Source organism: Neoarius graeffei, chromosome 28 (assembly GCF_027579695.1).
Source record: "Neoarius graeffei isolate fNeoGra1 chromosome 28, fNeoGra1.pri, whole genome shotgun sequence".
In the NCBI taxonomy this organism is placed as follows: domain Eukaryota; kingdom Metazoa; phylum Chordata; class Actinopteri; order Siluriformes; family Ariidae; genus Neoarius; species Neoarius graeffei.
This window is the reverse complement of record NC_083596.1, coordinates 25,263,420-25,283,828: the sequence shown is the minus strand read 5'-3', so window position 1 is coordinate 25,283,828 and position 20,409 is coordinate 25,263,420. Positions and strand designations below refer to the sequence as shown.

Here is a 20,409-nt window from a genome sequence, read left to right as displayed (position 1 = left end):
AAATATAGAAAATTCTAAAGGGTTCACAAACTTTCAAGCACCACTGTAAGTATTAAAAGTACATTTTCTGTCAACGCATTGTTGTATTATTGCCACAACCCTTACAAAACCTAATTCTTCTGAAGCAACTGACTGGATTTACTGACTAACTTGTAGAACCTGTAGAATAAACACCTGGTAAAATGTTACAAAATGAAACACAACTTACAACCAAGCAGAATCATCAATAAGATGCTAGCTAGTTTTTGTCTTTGGCTACTGATGAAAAAATACCTAGTAGCTGTTGTGATTGTGCAAGGTTACAAAAGCTACAATGTTAACGTTACTAAAGACAGAAATGTGAATTCACAAAATGAACGCATGCTGTGCCGTTATGGTGGTTTAACGTTAAGTTAGCTAGTCAGTGAAGCTCCACCTGACATGCTCGCAAACTCTCTTCAAACTCGAAATCATATTGGGTAGCTCACGTTACTAGAAAAGAAAGATTTCTACATTCTGTTTATTTGGCAAGATTATGCTAAAACCTATATTTCTGAAAGCACTTCAGATAAGTTAACATCATTCATGTTAGCGTAACTCCGTTTTTACATGCTAACTAACAGTGTCCAAGTTAACTAGCTATGTGTTAGCATTAGCCGTGGACAAGGCGATGGCTACTTGGCGGGCAAATCCATAGAAAGTCATTTGATTATTGCAACGTTTACATGTGCTTCTGCAGGTTAGACGGCCAGTTTTTGTAGGCTGTGATGTGGTTCGTTTAAAGCAAACATTTAAAACGAAATGAATCTTTAATCTATTCACCAGAAGAACTGCCTCCTTCCATTCTGTCATCAACTGATCGTGTTCAAATAACGCTGCGGAGAAATCACTGAACTTGATTTTATCCAGTTTATGGATGTGACCTGACCCTGGTGATTACTGACAGGCTGTCTCAGTGTCACCTGTGAAAAAAAAAAAAATCACGATTTAGAAAAGAAAAAAAATATCCACTTTCAAAGCTGCTTCATCGTAACGAGGACCTGGATAGAAATGTAGTGGAATTAAAAATACAATGTTTGTCTTTTAAATGTAGTGAAGTTAAAGTTGTAAGTTTCCAAAAAAAAAAAATACTCTACTAAAGTACAGATATTCAAAAAGTGTACTTAAGTACAGTACTCAAGTAAGTGTACTTCATTACTGTCCACTTCTAATAATTGCTTCCTATTTATTACAACCCCAATTTCAAAAAAGTTGGGACAAAGTACAAATTGTAAATAAAAATGGAATGCAATAATTTACAAATCTCAAAAACTGATATTGTATTCACAATAGAACATAGACAACATATCAAATGTCGAAAGTGAGACATTTTGAAATTTCATGCCAAATATTGGCTCATTTGGAATTTAATGACAGCAACACATCTCAAAAAAGTTGGGACAGGGGCAATAAGAGGCTGGAAAAGTTAAAGGTACAAAAAAGGAACAGCTGGAGGACCAAATTGCAACTCATTAGGTCAACTGGCAATAGGTCATTAACATGACTGGGTATAAAAAGAGCATCTTGGAGTGGCAGCGGCTCTCAGAAGTAAAGATGGGAAGAGGATCACCAATCCCCCTAATTCTGCACCAACAAATAGTGGAGCAATATCAGAAAGGAGTTCAACAGTGTAAAATTGCAAAGAGTTTGAACATATCATCATCTACAGTGCATAATATCATCAAAAGATTCAGAGAATCTGGAAGAATCTCTGTGCGTAAGGGTCAAGGCTGGAAAACCATACTGGGTGCCCGTGATCTTCGGGCCCTTAGACGGCACTGCATCACATACAGGCATGCTTCTGTATTGGAAATCACAAAATGGGCTCAGGAATATTTCCAGAGAACATTATCTGTGAACACAATTCACCGTGCCATCCGCCGTTGCCAGCTAAAACTCTATAGTTCAAAGAAGAAGCCGTATCTAAACATGATCCAGAAGCGCAGACGTCTTCTCTGGGCCAAAGCTCATTTAAAATGGACTGTGGCAAAGTGGAAAACTGTTCTGTGGTCAGACGAATCAAAATTTGAAGTTCTTTATGGAAATCAGGGACACCTTGTCATTCGGACTAAAGAGGAGAAGGACGACCCAAGTTGTTATCAGCGCTCAGTTCAGAAGCCTGCATCTCTGATGGTATGGGGTTGCATTAGTGCGTGTGGCATGGGCAGCTTACACATCTGGAAAGACACCATCAATGCTGAAAGGTATATCCAGGTTCTAGAGCAACATATGCTCCCATCCAGACGACGTCTCTTTCAGGGAAGACCTTGCATTTTCCAACATGACAATGCCAAACCACATACTGCATCAATTACAGCATCATGGCTGCGTAGAAGAAGGGTCCGGGTACTGAACTGGCCAGCCTGCAGTCCAGATCTTTCACCCATAGAAAACATTTGGCGCATCATAAAACGGAAGATACGACAAAAAAGTCCTAAGACAGTTGAGCAACTAGAATCCTACATTAGACAAGAATGTTTTAACATTCCTATCCCTAAACTTGAGCAACTTGTCTCCTCAGTCCCCAGACGTTCACAGACTGTTGTAAAGAGAAAAGGGGATGTCTCACAGTGGTAAACATGGCCTTGTCCCAACTTTTTTGAGATGTGTTGTTGTCATGAAATTTAAAATCACGTAATTTTTCTCTTTAAATGATACATTTTCTCAGTTTAAACATTTGATATGTCATCTATGTTCTATTCTGAATAAAATATGGAATTTTGAAACTTCCACATCATTGCATTCCGTTTTTATTTACAATTTGTACTTTGTCCCAACTTTTTTGGAATCGGGGTTGTAAATGTAGACCCTAAGAGTTATTTTTTGGATGATTTTGCTTTTTTAGAAATATTTAATGAAATATTTTTGATGCAGAATTTATAAAGGAAGTATGGAAAAAAAGTGTCAATGAACTATGCTGGAAACATGTTTCAATATACTTGCCTTATGTGATTCAAAGAAAATGAAAATTTTAAATATTTAATTATAATTTTTATTTTGAATGAATGCGAGTGATGAAAATGAATAGTATTTGACCATCACTAGTGTGTTTGTGCAGGCGATTTGTGGGCAAGCCATCGACAGACATTTGCTTGGCCTGAAGCTGCAGGCTACTGAAGATTTATCAGCCCTGCCAGAAATCTTCACTGACAAGTCTTATGCGGTAGCCAACCATTACCACCTTTCCACCAGCCAGGTACAAATATCCCAGATTTTATTTTGGTGTGCTCAGCTTAAAGGAGAACTGAAGTCATTTTTAAACTTGCTTTATTTCTTAATTAACGTGTTATTCAGTTACGTTTTCGGTTTAGTCACCTTATATCGTGACTCGTATTGGCAACTAATTGCAGTTAAATATTATACTTATCAGCCTATTCGGTTTTTAGCCGTGTTGAATTTAGTTCGTTTGGTCCACGGCAGGCGTCGCTTATCCGTGCGATCTTCACGAGACTTGTGCGAGACTTCGAAACGTGAAGTGTCAGCGCCGCCATTTTGAAAACTGTGTTCCAAACGAAATATTGCACAAAAACGAGTTTAAATGACGATTACTGCCTACATTTTTCAAACTTTCCTGATCGCTATCAAAACAAACAAAACTTCCAGCTTGATTACATCAGCATTCGAAAGAGGGCGCGCGCGTCTTTTGACTGTCCGAAATCGCTCCCTAATCACTATATAGTGGGGACGCCATTTTGTAGCGCTGAAAGAGATCAAATTAAAAGTCTCAGATTTGATTTAATAAAAGGCAGCGGCAAAGAAGAAAGTATTCAGCCTTGATTTAAAAGAACTGAAAGATGCAGGTACTTTGTATTGATTAATGTGGGAAATGCGCTCAGTATAATATGGATTTATCACAAAATTACATGCACGTGTTTATTATTTTGAAAACCCACCAGCCGACTGATCTGGCACGTTTTAATTGTGCGACAGTAATGACGTAAACACCAGCCTGACGGAGTAGTGTCCGAAAGCGTTTTTTCATTTTACCAGTGAGCTCACGATATAGTCATTCTTTATATCGGGAGTAGTGAACAAGTGAGCGATTTCGGACACAGGGAACGTTGGCAGATGTCGGTCGCTTTGATTTCCGCTGTACGTTTTACTTCCGTCCTACGATGTCTCGCACAGGTCTCAACGAATCTCGTTTACGGCCATCGCTTTGACATACGGACTGATATATTACAGAGCATATTTCAAACACTCATAACTTGCTATAGCAGTGACGAAATGGCTATCAGAAATGCATTCCGATATTTAATAAAATGAGATAAATAGAATTTTGATGATTAAAAAATCAGTTCCTCTTTAATATGCACCTTCTTTGCACAGTCCAATCTCTATGATCGAGTAAAACCAATACACGTACATGTTCTCTGACTTCTCCCTCCTCATTCTGTCGTCTTATTCTCTCCTCCATTCAGGTCCCAGCTAAGACCGACTGCGTCATGTGTTTCGGCCCAGTGGTGCCTGATGGTTACGGCGTCTGCTACAACCCCATGGAGAAGCACATTAATTTTGCAGTCTCTGCTTTCAACAGCTGCGCTGACACCAACGCCACACGACTGGCCCACGCTCTGGAGGAAGCTCTGCTGGACATGAAGAGCCTGGTGGAGCAGACAGTCAAATCCAAGCTGTGAGGAACAGCGACGCTCAAAACCGACTCTGTGATCACTACACTGGCGTACTTGATAAAATTCGAACCTTTAATGGAGTGTGTGTCAGTCACTTTGCACAGAGTCATTCTTTGGAACGATGAGGCTTTTTGTATTGTTTTACAGATTTGGCGATTGTAGTAAGGGATTGACTGAAATGCCACTTGACTGGTTGTGTTCAGCAGTCGGCACAAAATTCCCTACAAAATCAATTCTTGTTAAGAGATTTGCGGCATTTCTACCTTTTTAATCTGTCTGTTTAAAAAGGGTATGTTTTTAATTTTGTTTATTGATCTTAAATCATGAAAAGTGAGAGGTCAGTGAAGTGGGTTTTTTTGTGTGAGAGATCAGGTGCTACTATACTGCACACGTGTGTGTGTGTGAGAGAGAGAGAGAGATATTGGGATATAAAATTAAACTTTGAATCAAACAATGACTATGTACTTTAAATACTGAGGCAGAATTACTCGTTTTTCATTATGTGCACAATGGATTTGTACAGGACTATAGGGTAAATTAACGTAACTCTTATTATAGCGAGTACCATGTACTGCATTTTCAGATTGTAACCACTACAGATTGCATGCTCACCATGTGCCGTGTGATTAATGTGCCTTGGATCTACTACAAATGGCAAAATAATTTCTAACTCTAAAAGAAAAGTTCATATCTAATGTTCGTTCATATGTTCAATAATACAACCCCAATTCCAGAAACATTGGGATGCTGTGTAAAATGTAAATAAAAACAGAATTTGCACATCTTGGAAATCCTGTATTTCACTGAAAATAGGACAAAGACGTCATATCAAATGTTGAAACTGAGAATTTTTTTTTTTTTAAATACATGCTTGTTTTAAATTTCATGTCAGCAACACGTTTCAAAAAGAGTTAGAACGGGGCAATGAAAGACTGAAAATGTTGTCTAATGCTAAAAAAAAATTATTTGGTTAGCTGGCAACAAGTCAGTAACATGACTGGGTATTAAAAGAGCATCCGAGAGAGGTGGAGTCTCTCAGAAGTGAAGATGGGGAGGGGTTCACCGCTCTGTGAGAGACTGTGTGGGTAGACATTACAACAATTAAAGGAGAACCAAAGGCAAATTTTTTTCATGATCAAAATTCTATTTCTCATTTTATTAAATATCGGAATGCATTTCTGATCGCTATTTTGTCACTGCTATAGCAAGTTATGAGTGTTTGAAATATGCTCTGTAATATATCAGTCCATATGTCAAAGCGACGGCCGTAAACAAGATTTGCTGCGACCTGTGCGAGACGTCGTAGGACGGAAGTAAAACGTACAGCGGAAATCAAAGTGACCGACATCTGCCAACGTTGTCAAAAGACGCGCGCGCCCTCTTTCGAATGCTGACGTAATCAAGCTGGAAGTTTTGTTTGTTTTGATAGCAATCAGGAAAGTTTGAACAAAGTAGGCAGTAATCGTCATTTAAACTTGTTTTTGTGCAATATTTCATTTGGAAAACAGTTATCAAAATGGCAGCGCTGACACTTTACGTTTCGAAGTCTCACACAAGTCTCGTGAAGATCGCGCGGATAAGCGACGCCTGCCGTGGACCAAACGAACTAAATTCAACACGGCTAAAAACCGAATAGGCCGATAAGTATAATATTTAATTGCAATTAGTTGCCAATACGAGTCACAATATAAGGTTAATAAAACCGAAAACGTAATTGAATAACACGTTAAATAAGAAATAAAGCAAGTTTAAAAATGAATTCAGTTCTCCTTTAAGAGAGTCCTAAAAGTCAGTGTCTGGGAGTATTGGCTATACAGTGGTGCTTGAAAGTTTGTGAACCCTTTAGAATTTTCTATATTTCTGCATAAATATGACCTAAAACAACATCAGATTTTCACACAAGTCCTAAAAGTAGATAAAGAGAACCCAGTTGAACAAATGAGACAAAAATATTATACTTGGTCATTTATTTATTGAGGAAAATGATCCAATATTGCATATCTTTGAGAGGCAAAAGTATGCGAACCTCTAGGATTGGCAGTTAATTTGAAGGTGAAATTAGAGTCAGGTGTTTTCAAATCAATGGGATAACAATCAAGTGTGAGTGTGCACCCTGTTTTATTTAAAGAACAGGGATCTATCAAAGTCTGATCTTCACAACACGTTTGTGGAAGTGTATCATGGCATGAATGAAGGAGATTTCTGAGGACCTCAGAAAAAACGTTGTTGATGCTCATCAGGTTGGAAAAGGTTACAAAACCATCTCTAAAGAGTTTGGACTCCACCAATCCACAGTCAGACAGATTGTGTACAAATGGAGGAAATTCAAGACCATTGTTACCCTCCCCAGGAGTGGTCAACCAACGAAGGTCACTCCAAGAGCAAGGCGTGTAATAGTCGACGAGGTCACAAAGGACCCCAGGGTAACTTCTAAGCAACTGAAGGCCTCTCTCACATTGGCTAATGTTAATGTTCATGAGTCCACCATCAGAAGAACACTGAACAACAATGGTGTGCATGGCAGGGTCACAAGAGAAAGCCACTGCTCTCCAAAATGAACATTGCTGCTCATCTGCAGTTTGTTAAAGATCACGTGGACAAGCCAGAAAGCTATTGGAAAAATATTTTGTGGACGGATGAGACCAAAATATAACTTTTTGGTTTAAATGAGAAGCATTATGTTTGGAGAAAGGAAAACACTGCATTCCAGCATAAGAACCTTATCCCATCTGTGAAACATGGTGGTGGTAGTATCATGGTTTGGGCCTGTTTTGCTGCATCTGGGCCAGGATGGCTTGCCATCATTGATGGAACAATGAATTCTATATTATACCAGTGAATTCTAAAGGAAAATGTCAGGGCATCTGTCCATGAACTCAATCTACAGAGAAGGTGGGTCATACAGCAAAACAACGACCATAAGCACACAATTCGCTCTACCAAAGAATGGTTAAAGAAGAATAAAGTTAAATGTTTTGGAATGGCCAAGTCAAAGTCCTGACCTTCATCCAATCGAAATGTTGTGGAAAGACCTGAAGCGAGCAGTTCATGTGAGGAAACCCACCAACATCCCAGAGATGAAGCTGTTCTATATGGAGGAATGGGCTAAAATTCCTCCAAGCTGGTGTGCAGGACTGATCAACAGTTATTGGAAATGTTTAGTTGCAGTTATTGCTGCACAAGGGGGTCACACCAGATACTGAAAGCAAAGGTTCACATACTTTTGCCACTCACAGATATGTAATATTGGATCATTTTCCTCAATAAATAAATGACCAAGTATAATATTTTTGTCTCATTTGTTTAACTGGGTTCTCTTTATCTCCTTTTAGGACTTGTGTGAAAATCTGATGATGTTTTTGGTCATATTTATGCAGAAATATAGAAAATTCTAAAGGGTTCACAAACTTTCAAGCACCACTGTATCTCAAGGTACTAGCAGGTTGCCTGGGTTTTGCAAAATTCTGGGTTGCCCCCAGACTTCCATGTCAAATTTGGTGAAAATCCATCAAGAAATGGTGATGTTAACCCAAGACAAACAAAAATCCAAACATCCACCACCCAGGGTTCCACCAGGGACACCCTGGGGCCCAAACATGGAATTTCTGAGTTCTGTCAAATTGTGGCTGTGTCATGTGTCAAGCTTAGTGAAGATCTGTCGAGAATTTGTGTTGATAAATGTAACGTGAAAGGCATTGAGGGAGAGGGTGGGTGGATGTAGTGTTCCCCAGGGACCTCCTTGGGGCCCGTACATGAATTTTGTTTATATTTGCAAAATTCCTGGACGTACTTGCCAAATTTGATGAAAACCCGTCAAGAAATGGAGACATTAGCTCAAGACAAACAAACTTTGCCGCTTATCATACAGTATTATGAGTTACACAACAATGTGGTTTTCAAGGGTATCGTCTGCATTACTATAAATTATAATACTGAGTGACACACTTGATACAGTTCCAAGTGTCAAATGTTTTTCCCTTTTTTTAATTCATTGCCTCTTGTATCTTGTTAAACTATTTAAACTGCTTTCCACTGTCATGACCTGATCACTGACACAGTGCATCGTTCACCTTTATTAACAGTGCAGCTACATTCAGGTTGCCTGTGGTTACATTATTCAGTGAATGAAAGAAAGAAAATTCATGTTTCATGGAAAATGACGCTGATTTATCTGCTATTTATTGAAAATCAGTGTAGAAATGGACCATCTACCGTCTGTTTTCATCCACTGATCATTTTATTTGGTAGCTCTAAAGTCATTTTGGTAGGTACAGTCTATAATTACCAATATCAGTTCAAATACACACTGCATAGATAACAATAGAAACAACTCCAATGGGGGAAGCTGCAAATAGAGTAACGTGCATGTAAACAAACAAACAAACAAACCTGTAGTTAATATATGCATATATAGTACCAGTCAAAAGTTTGGACACATCTTCTAATTCAATTAGTGCGGCGGCTACCGTTATCGACACCTTAACGATCTTTTGGTCATTTGCAAAAGTAGAAAAGACTTTCGGTACGTAAATTGTGCATGAATAGTTATTCAAACTTCCACTAGGGGGAAAAAATGAGTTGATTCCTGATTACTTAGCGTATCAGATCACGTGACACCTTTGTCCACAATTATCAACATCCAGATGATTATTTATAAAAGAATAATTGGCATGAGGGCGGCACGGTGGTATAGTGGTTAGCGCTGTTGCCTCACAGCAAGAAGGTCCGGGTTCGAGCCCCGTGGTCAGCGAGGGCCTTTTTGTGCGGAGTTTGCATGTTCTCCCCGTGTCCGCGTGGGTTTCCTCCGGGTGCTCCGGTTTCCCCCACAGTCCAAAGACATGCAGGTTAGGTTAACTGGTGACTCTAAATTGACCGTAGGTGTGAATGTGTGTGAATGGTTGTCTGTGTCTATGTGTCAGCCCTGTGATGACCTGGCGACTTGTCCAGGGTGTACCCCGCCTTTCGCCCGTAGTCAGCTGGGATAGGCTCCAGCTTGCCTGCGACCCTGTAGAACAGGATAAAGCGGCTAGAGATAATGAGATGAGATGAGAATTTAAAGTAGAAGAGTATTAAATTATGCAGCAGCAGAAATATTATAAAGTGCAATAGTATAAAGTGACCTGTGGAATTTGGAATGTTCAACTTATAAATAGAAGTTTAGAGTTTGAGTTTAGAGTTCAGAAGTCTGGTGACCTGGGGGAAAAGCTGTTAGTGGTCCTGCACCGAATGCTGCGGAACCTCTTTCCAGACGGGAGAACAGTTCATAGTAAGGGTGTGAGGGGTCACTGATGATGTTTCTGGCTCGAGACATGCATCGCCTTGGTGCAATGCCCTGAATGGAGGGAAGAGAAGTTCCAGTGATTTTCTCTGCTGTCCTCACCACTCTCTTCTCGTTCTTCCAGTCAGAGGCACTGCAGCCTCCAGACCACACAGAGATGCAGCTGGTTAGAACGCTCTCTATGGTGCTTCTGTAGAATGTAGTGAGAATGGGCAGGGGCAGGTGGGCTCTCCTCATCCTGTGCAGGAAGTGCAGACACTGCTGTGCCTTCTTGACGAGTGATGCGGTGTTCACAGACCAGGTGAAGTTGTCTGTGATGTGCACCCCCAGGAACTTGGTGCTATTGACCACCTCCACAGCCGTGTTGTTGACGAGAAGTGAAGCATGGCTGGGTTGGTTTTTCCTGAAGTCAATAATGATCTCGTTAGTTTTGTCCACGTTCAGGATCAGGTTGTTTTCCCTGCACCAGCCCACCAACTGCTCCACCTCCTCTCTATAGGCCAGGTCGTTATCGTCCCTGATGAGGTCCACTGCTGTTGTGTCGTCCGCAAACTTCACAATGTGGTTGCTGGTAGCCCTGGGGACACAGTCATGTGTCATCAGGGTGAACAGCAGAGGGCTCAGGACACAGCCCTGAGGGGAGCCTGTGCTGAGGGTGATGACACTGGATCACTCTGAAAATCCAGGTCAAAGGTCTCATGTCACTCTTTGAACCAAAATATAAAATGTCTGCTGATATTGTAATGTGGTACATATTTACAACAAACTGCAAAAAAAAAAATTCTGAATGGAATAGAAAAATCTGAATATTTCAAGCGTGTAATTTTTTATCTCATCTCATTATCTCTAGCCGCTTTATCCTGTTCTACAGGGTCGCAGGCAAGCTGGAGCCTATCCCAGCTGACTATGGGCGAAAGGCGGGGTACACCCTGGACAAGTCGCCAGGTCATCACAGGGCTGACACATAGACACAGACAACCATTCACACCCACATTCACACCTACGGTCAATTTAGAGTCACCAGTTAACCTAACCTGCATGTCTTTGGACTGTGGGGGAAACCGGAGCACCCAGAGGAAACCCACACGGACACGGGGAGAACATGCAAACTCCGCACAGAAAGGACCTTCTTGCTGTGAGGCGACAGCGCTAACCACTACACGACCATGCCGCCCGTAATTTTTTATATACTAGGAATTTAATTCTGGTCTAATTCTATTTATTGCAAACAGATTCCAAATACTCTATAAACATTCCATTCTGTTATGAATCAGAAAAAAATGATTATAAATCATAGCACTTTTATTTTTTTTAAGTATTTAATCTACTTCAACAATGTTACACAAAGGTCGATCCATAACAGTTGTAAATGTCCCTTAATTCCACAGGGTGTCGATAATGGTGGACACCAGTGAAAGTGATCACTGTTATCGACACCTCACGTGACTTCTCAAATGCGCGTTTAGATACAAAATAGCGACTGTCAAATGAAAGAGTAAGAAACAAAGTAGGTTTCGACAAGGAGATCATGAAATATCGGTGAATTTGAGCAGTAAAAACATGTCCATGATCTTTCCACCATGCTTACCTGCGATGAGAACGTCTGGGTTTTCCTCAAAATGCTGATCGTGCTAAAAAAATTCCATCTCTGGTAACGAGCTGTCATCAGACGACAAGATCAAAGGGTGAGGGGGGTCTTCCGGTTGATTAATTAACCAATAATAACTGTTGTAACTGAAGCTCACCTTTGTAAAATTGTTTTTTATTGGTAAATCTGAAAAGGTGTCAATAATTGTAGCCACCGCTCTATTTTTCTTTATTTTTTATTAATTAAAACTCACTTTGTGTCTTAAAGTAATGATGGATATCGTCTCTTTTTACAACCCGAATTTCAAAAAAGTTGGGACAAAGTACAAATTGTAAATGAAAATGGAATGCAATAATTTACAAATCTCAAAAACTGATATTGTATTCACAATAGAACATAGACAACATAACAAATGTCGAAAGTGAGACATTTTGAAATTTCATGCCAAATATTGGCTCATTTGAAATTTCATGACAGCAACACATCTCAAAAAAGTTGGGACAGGGGCAATAAGAGGCTGGAAAAGTTAAAGGTACAAAAAAGGAACAGCTGGAGGACCAAATTGCAACTCATTACGTCAATTGGCAATAGGTCATTAACATGACTGGGTATAAAAAGAGCATCTTGGAGTGGCAGTGGCTCTCAGAAGTAAAGATGGGAAGAGGATCACCAATCCCCCTAATTCTGCACCGACAAATAGTGGAGCAATATCAGAAAGGAGTTCGACAGTGTAAAATTGCAAAGAGTTTGAACATATCATCATCTACAGTGCATAATATCATCAAAAGATTCAGGGAATGTGGAAGAATCTCTGTGCGTAAGGGTCAAGGCCGGAAAACCATACTGGGTGCCCATGATCTTCGGGCCCTTAGACGGCACTGCATCACATACAGGCATGCTTCTGTATTGGAAATCACAAAATGGGCTCAGGAATATTTCCAGAGAACGTTATCTGTGAACACAATTCACCGTGCCATCCGCTGTTGCCAGCTAAAACTCTATAGTTCAAAGAAGAAGCCGTATCTAAACATGATCCAGAAGCGCAGACGTCTTCTCTGGGCCAAGGCTCATTTAAAATGGACTGTGGCAAAGTGGAAAACTGTTCTGTGGTCAGACGAATCAAAATTTGAAGTTCTTTATGGAAATCAGGGACGCCGTGTCATTCGGACTAAAGAGGAGAAGGACGACCCAAGTTGTTATCAGCGCTCAGTTCAGAAGCCTGCATCTCTGATGGTATGGGGTTGCATTAGTGCGTGTGGCATGGGCAGCTTACACATCTGGAAAGACACCATCAATGCTGAAAGGTATATCCAGGTTCTAGAGCAACATATGCTCCCATCCAGATGACGTCTCTTTCAGGGAAGACCTTGCATTTTCCAACATGACAATGCCAAACCACATACTGCATCAATTACAGCATCATGGCTGCGTAGAAGAAGGGTCCGGGTACTGAACTGGCCAGCCTGCAGTCCAGATCTTTCACCCATACAAAACATTTGGCGCATCATAAAACGGAAGATGCGACAAAAAAGACCCAAGACAGTTGAGCAACTAGAATCCTACATTAGACAAGAATGGGTTAACATTCCTATCCCTAAACTTGAGCAACTTGTCTCTTCAGTCCCCAGATGTTTACAGACTGCTGTAAAGAGAAAAGGGGATGTCTCACAGTGGTAAACATGGCCTTGTCCCAACTTTTTTGAGATGTATTGTTGTCATGAAATTTAAAATCACCTAATTTTTCTCTTTAAATGATACATTTTCTCAGTTTAAACATTTGATATGTCATCTATGTTCTATTCTGAATAAAATATGGAATTTTGAAACTTCCACATCATTGCATTCCGTTTTTATTTACAATTTGTACTTTGTCCCAACTTTTTTGGAATCGGGGTTGTACTATGGTAAATTGAGCGGTTCTTGACTTAATACAAATTACTACAGGTGTGGAATAGGGCTATATACTGTATTTTTATTATTTACTATTTACTGGTTGATCTCAAACACATTAAGAAGGCAAGAAATTGCACCAGTTAACTTTTGACAAGGCACAGCTGTTAATTGAAAAGCATTCCAGGTGACTACCTCATGAAGCTGGTTAAGATAATGTCAGTATTGTGTAAAGCATCATCAAGGTAAATGGTGGCTACTTTGAAGAATCCAAATTATTAAACAGATTTTGTTTTTTAGCACTTTTTTGTTTACCACATAATTCCATACATGTTGCATGTGTTATTTCATAGTTTTGATGTCTTCAGTGTTGTACAATGCAGAAAATAGTCAACATACAGAAAAATCTATGAATGAGTAGGGGTGTCCAAACTTTTGACTGGTAACGAATCTTTCCACATCTTTTACAAAACGAAAAAATAAACGTTTTAGTATTAGCACCATGCATCATTGTAGGCTATATGTTCATTTTGTTCAAACAAACTTAATTTTCCAGTTCTCTTTCATAAATACGAACCCAAATAATACATTTTGGGACGGTATGGTGGTGTAGTGGTTAGCGCTGTCGCCTCACAGCAAGAAGGTCCGGGTTCGAGCCCTGTGGCCGACGAGGGCCTTTCTGTGTGGAGTTTGCATGTTCTCCGCGTGGGTTTCCTCCGGGTGCTCCGGTTTCCCCCACAGTCCAAAGACATGCAGGTTAGGTTAACTGGTGACTCTAAATTGACCGTAGGTGTGAATGTGAGTGTGAATGGTTGTCTGTGTCTATGTGTCAGCCCTGCGATGACCTGGCGACTTGTCCAGGGTGTACCCCGCCTTTCACCCGTAGTCAGCTGGGATAGGCTCCAGCTTGCCTGCGACCCTGTAGAACAAGATAAAGTGGCTAGAGATGATGAGATGAGATGAGATAATACATTTTCTAAAGAAGGCTCACTTGGGCGGCATGGTGGTGCAGTGGTTAGCATCGTCACCTCACAGCAAGAAGGTTCTGGGTTTGAACTTCATGGCTGACCGAGGACTTTGTAGAGTGTAGAGTTTGCATGTTCTTGTGCCTGTGTGGTTTCCTCCTACAGTCCAAAGGCATGCAGATTAGGTCAACTGGCTACTCTAAATAGCCACCCATATGTGTGAACGTGAGTGTGAATAGTTGTTCATCTCTGTGTTAGCCCTGTGACAGATTGGTGGCCTGCCCGGGGTGAACCCCACCTCTCGCCTGAAATCAGCTGGGACTGGCTCCAGCTTCCCCTACGACCCTGATGGATAAGCAGTATAGATAATGGATGGATCCAAATACAAAGCTAAATTGTCAAGGATTTCAACTGTGATCACAGTGCCAAAAAAAAGTGCAAGAGGTCTCGGGATGTGATTTACAAAAGGGACAACTTGAATCGATATTTTAAATTTTGCCACAAGGAAGAACTCGACTGGGGATGTGATGAGATGTAAAACTTCCTTGGTTATCTTTATTTGCAGATACCTCATGGGATGATACCAAACATCCTCCATTCAACTGTTTTTGACACATTTGTTCCACTTCCTGGAAATAATCACAAGTGGAACTCGAAGGGCACTCGGTAGAGTGCATACCTCCACCAAGACTCATATTATCAATATCAAAATCAAATCACTTGAACCTGTGATGATACTAGTCAAGTCCATTTATTTGTATAGTGCTTTTAACAACAGACATTGCTGCAGAGCAGCTTTACAGAAGAAAATTAAGACTTTAAACATATGAGCTAATTTTATTCTGAAAAATTTATTTATCCCTGATGAGCAACCCTGTGGTGACAGTGGCAAGGAAAAACTCCCTCAGACGACATGAGGAAGAAACCTTGAGAGGAACCAGACTCCAAAGGGAACCCATCCTCATCTGGATGATAACAGATAACGTGATTATAAATAACTTGCTTCTATAACTGTGTCCTATATAGTCACAAAGTACAACTGTGCAACCAGAAAATTCATTATAGTTTTAACATGAAGTCTGTTTTGTTGAAGTTATAAACTGTTCATTGATGGAGACTTGAGTCTAAGACTGTACATGACAACTGCAGTCCTAAAGTTACCATGGCAAGTCTAGCCTTCAGCCATCATAGCAAAACTAAGTGTCCGGAGCCATCTTCTAAGTGCGTCTTTCGACTGTTCATATGGGGCCGTCCTCCACAGGAGCGATGTGATGAGACTCCAGCCAGACGTAGGGCATCAGGATGGATCAGGCAGGTCCAAAGAGCAGAAGAGGTCAGCATCACTGGTGTCTCAGGATCGACAAGTAACTCAACAGAGAGAGAGAGAGACAGAGAAAACACAGGTTGTTGGGTACGCCCGTTGTCAGTATAAATGAAGAGTATACATTTTGTGCTGAGTGCAAGCGGGGACTCTGGCAAGACTAACTATGACAGCATAATTAAAAGGGAGAGCCAGTAGGTAACACAGACATGAGGGAGCCCTGGGACATAAAGCATCCAGCCACAACATCATCAACAAACCCAAGTGAACGTGTTTGTTCACGTCTTCACATTTACTAAAACCGTCCACCAAATTTAATCAAAATCTCATCTCATCTCATCTCATTATCTCTAGCCGCTTTATCCTGTTCTACAGGGTTGCAGGCGAGCTGGAGCCTATCCCAGCTGACTACGGGCGAAAGGCGGGGTACACCCTGGACACGTCGCCAGGTCATCACAGGGCTGACACATAGACACAGACAACCATTCACACTCACATTCACACCTACGGTCAATTTAGAGTCACCAGTTAACCTAACCTGCATGTCTTTGGACTATGGGGGAAACCGGAGCACCTGGAGGAAACCCACGCGGACACGGGGAGAACATGCAAACTCCACACAGAAAGACCCTCGCCGGCCACGGGGCTCGAACCCGGACCTTCTTGCTGTGAGGCGACAGCGCTAACCACTACACCACCATGCCGCCCCTAATCAAAATCTGTTCACTACATTTTGAGTTACATTGGGAACGGACAAAAAAATCCTGGATTCACATACATATTTGGATTTCTACCAAAATCTAATTATTTGTTACTTGGCCCATGGCCCACCATTACTCTAAATTTCATCAAAATCTGTTCGCTATTTTTTGTCATGTTCTTCTTCTTCCAAAAAAGTTCAGGCCACCTTCGGGTGTATTATCAAACTTGTACATGGTGCAGGTTTAAAATCAGCCAATATATACAGATAAAAACATTTAAAATTAGTTTTAACAGCATAGGCTCATGCTCTGCAACTCATTCTTGAAGTTGTTAACTGAGGTGCAGGTAATAGGAGATGATGGCAGGTTGTTCCACAGTCGGATTGTATCATGAAAGAATGAACGCTGATAAATCTGGGTCCGTGTGAATGGTATAAGGAACCACTGATTGTGCCCATTTGTTGTAGAAGCAGTTGAGACCAGATACGTTGTTGGTATAGCTACTTGGTTGTTAACTATCCTATACATCATTATTAACTTGTTTACTGCTCGCCGTTCCTGTAGGATTTGCCACTGAAGCTGATGTAGTAAACTAGTGACACTGGTAGTCTGGTGGTAATCACCAGTCACAAACCTGGCTGCACGGTGTTGTACCATTTCGAGGTTGTGGATATTGTTGGCTGTGTGGGGGTCCCACACAGTGGTCTTATGAGGGTCTTATAGCAGAGGTCCTTGGTCTTCCATGGACACTGGTATAAGTTCCTTTGCAGGAAGGTCCTGGTGGAGTTTGCCTTCCTCACTACCTGATTAACGTGATTGTTCCAGCTTAGGTTATGTTGTATGTTCACCCTCAGGTATTTGGCAGACTGTACCCCCTCCAACACATGCCCATGAATGGTGTATGGTATGGTAAACTCACCAGTTGTCTCTTGTTGGTAATATGGACGACCTGGCACTTTTCTGGATGGAACTCCATCAATCAGTCAGCTTCCCATTCTTGGAGGGCCTCCCGATCTTCTTGGAGTAATGCTGCATTTTCCAATGTACTTATCTGTCTATAAAAGGACGCAGTCATCTGCAAACACCCGTACTGATGAGTTGTTCCTTATATACAGTGGTGCTTGAAAGTTTGTGAACCCTTTAGAATTTTCTATATTTTTGCATAAATATGACCTAAAACAGGGTTTTTGAAAGTGTGGGGCACGCCTCCCCTAGGGGGCGCCAGAGTTCTTCACGGGGGGGCGCAACGTGAGGAAAAATAAACCAGAATAAGTTACTATTGCGGACATTTAGCGAACTTCAGCTAGCCTTTGCCAGAGACAAAATGGATCGATTTTTAGTACCTAAAGCTACAGTGAGTGAGGAGACAGAGTCTGGGCCAAGCAAAAAAAGAAGGAAGTATGACCACGATTATTTAAAGTTTGGATTTTCATGGGCTGGATCTGAAGATGCTCCACTGCCACAGTGTGTTGTCTGCCAAGAGGTGCTAGCTAACGATGCTATGAGATGTTTAAAATGTGTAAAACAAGATGTTTTTTTTAAAAAGCACAGATGTTTAAAATGTGTAAAAAAAAGATGTTTTCAAAAAGCACAGATGTTTAAAATGTATAAAAGAAAAAAATAAAAATGTGTACAACAACCATTTTTTAAAATACGAATGGAACATTAAGTATAGCAACAACAAAAATTGTAAGGGGGGGCGCTGTTGTTTATTTGCTCTCTGAGGGGGGGCTGACTCTCCCACACTTTGAAAACCCCTGACCTAAAACATCATCAGATTTTCACACAAGTCCGAAAAGTAGATAAAGAGAACCCAGTTAAACAAATGAGATAAAAATATTATACTTGGTCATTTATTTATTGAGGAAAATGATTCAATATTACATATCTGTGAGTGGCAAAAGTATGTGAACCTTTGCTTTCAGTATCTGGTGTGACCCCCTTGTGCAGCAATAACTGCAACTAAACATTTCCGGTAACTATTGATCAGTCCTGCACACCGGCTTGGAGGAATTTTAGCCCATTCCTCCATATAGAACAGCTTCATCTCTGGGATGTTGGTGGGTTTCCTCACATGAACTGCTTGCTTCAGGTCCTTCCACAACATTTCGATTGGATTAAGGTCAGGACTTTGACTTGGCCATTCCAAAACATTAACTTTATTCTTCTTTAACCATTATTTGGTAGAACGACTTGTGTGCTTAGGGTTGTTGTCTTGCTGCATGACCCACCTTCTCTTGAGATTCAGTTCATGGACAGATGTCCTGACATTTTCCTTTAAAATTCACTGGTACAATTCAGAATTCATTGTTCCATCAACGATGGCAAGCCATCCTGGCACAGATGCAGCAAAACAGACCCAAACCATGATACTACCACCACCATGTTTCACAGATGGGATAAGGTTCTTATGCTGGAATACAGCATTTTCCTTTCTCCAAACATAACGCTTCTCATTTAAACCAAAAAGTTCTATTTTGGTCTTATCCATCCACAAAACATTTTTCCAATAGCCTTCTGGCTTGTCCATGCAATCTTTAGCAAACTGCAGACGAGCAGCAATGTTCTTTTTGGAGAGCAGTGGCTTTCTCCTTGCAACCCTGCCATGCACACCATTGTTGTTCAGTGTTCTCCTGATAGTGGACTCATGAACATGAACATTAGCCAATGTGAGAGAGGCCTTCAGTTGCTTAGAAGTTACCCTGGGGTCCTTTGTGACCTCGCCGACTATTACACGCCTTGCTCTTGGAGTGATCTTTGTTGGTCGACCACTCCTGGGAAGGGTAACAATGGTCTTGAATTTCCTCCATTTGTACACAATCTGTCTGACTGTGGATTGGTGGAGTCCAAACTCTTTAGAGATGGTTTTGTAACCTTTTCCAGCCTGATCAGCATCAACAACGCTTTTTCTGAAGTCCTCAGAAATCTCCTTTGTTCGTGCCATGATACATTTACACAAACATGTGTTGTGAAGATCAGACTTTGATAGATCCCTGTTCTTTAAATAAAACAGGGTGCCCACTCACACCTGATTGTCATCCCATTGATTGAAAACACCTGACTCTAATTTCACCTTCAAATTAACTGCTAATCCTACAGGTTCACATACTTTTTTCACTCACAGATATGTAATATTGGATAATTTTCCTGAATAAATAAAATGACCAAGTGTAATATTTTTGTCTCATTTGTTTAACTGGGTTCTCTTTATCTACTTTTAGGACTTGTGTGAAAATCTGATGATGTTTTAGGTCATATTTATGCAGAAATATAGAAAATTCTAAAGGGTTCACAAACTTTCAAGCAGCACTGTATGTTGGGAACAAACAAACAGAGGCAAAAACATTTCTTCTTGTTAAAGACCTGGATGAGATTATGCACATGCGCACTTCCTAATTGAATAATTGACGCTTGGTTTGCGCATGCGCTTGTCTACCTGCACTTGATAGAGGAACGTCACTGACCACTTGCACTACTGGAAGTAGTAGCGGTGTCCTCGCGCGTGGTGGGTTTTGGCGGCAAGCGCGCGCCTTACAGTTCCTGTGTGTGCGCTGAGGATGAAGGAAGTTAAAGATGTTTTTCCTGATTATCATGATGGAGAATTTCTGGCTCCTAAAAGCGGGTAAGAGTGTTTTAACAACAACAACAACAGCACTGAGGGAACTTCAGGCTCTTAGTTACAACTCCTCAATTTATAGGAACATGAACTCCAGCTGAAGCATTAATTGTTTGTTACTCAGTGTTTCTCTTCTCCTGATTTTATCCTGAGTTAAGTTTGTCTAGCTGTCTTAACTCCCTCAAGACTTTTCTTTTTAGTTTCTTTTTTGGTTTAATATTTTTCATTGAAATGAGGCATATCAGGTAAACTAAAACTCAGTACAAATTGCTTGAAACTGCTTTCATTGAATTCAGAACAATATACTTTTTACAGAATTAAAATGTTTATCTGTTCTTGAGATATTACAAATCCAAAGACTTGAAAAAACAGCTTAATTTTTAGAAATCTGATGTATCCTG

The 20,409-nt window shown here is 40.7% G+C and overlaps 2 protein-coding genes across 3 annotated transcripts in view; both read left to right on the top strand.

The window, feature by feature from the left end:
- Nucleotides 1-5,440, top strand: part of crata (carnitine O-acetyltransferase a) — a 93,406-nt gene extending 87,966 nt beyond the window's left edge. For both annotated transcript variants that reach the window (XM_060912556.1, XM_060912557.1), the window contains 2 exons: nt 3,077-3,214; nt 4,440-5,440. In XM_060912556.1, the coding sequence (XP_060768539.1) occupies nt 3,077-3,214; nt 4,440-4,655 (354 nt within the window). In that variant the 3' untranslated portion in view covers nt 4,656-5,440. The remainder of the gene's footprint in view (nt 1-3,076; nt 3,215-4,439) is intronic.
- A 14,507-nt stretch (nt 5,441-19,947) lies between these two features.
- The window catches only part of fkbp15a (FKBP prolyl isomerase family member 15a), a 53,409-nt gene continuing 52,947 nt past the window's right edge, over nt 19,948-20,409 (top strand). Inside the window, exon 1 of the mRNA XM_060912416.1 lies at nt 19,948-20,014. Coding sequence (XP_060768399.1) covers nt 19,950-20,014 — 65 coding nt within the window. The 5' untranslated portion in view covers nt 19,948-19,949. The remainder of the gene's footprint in view (nt 20,015-20,409) is intronic.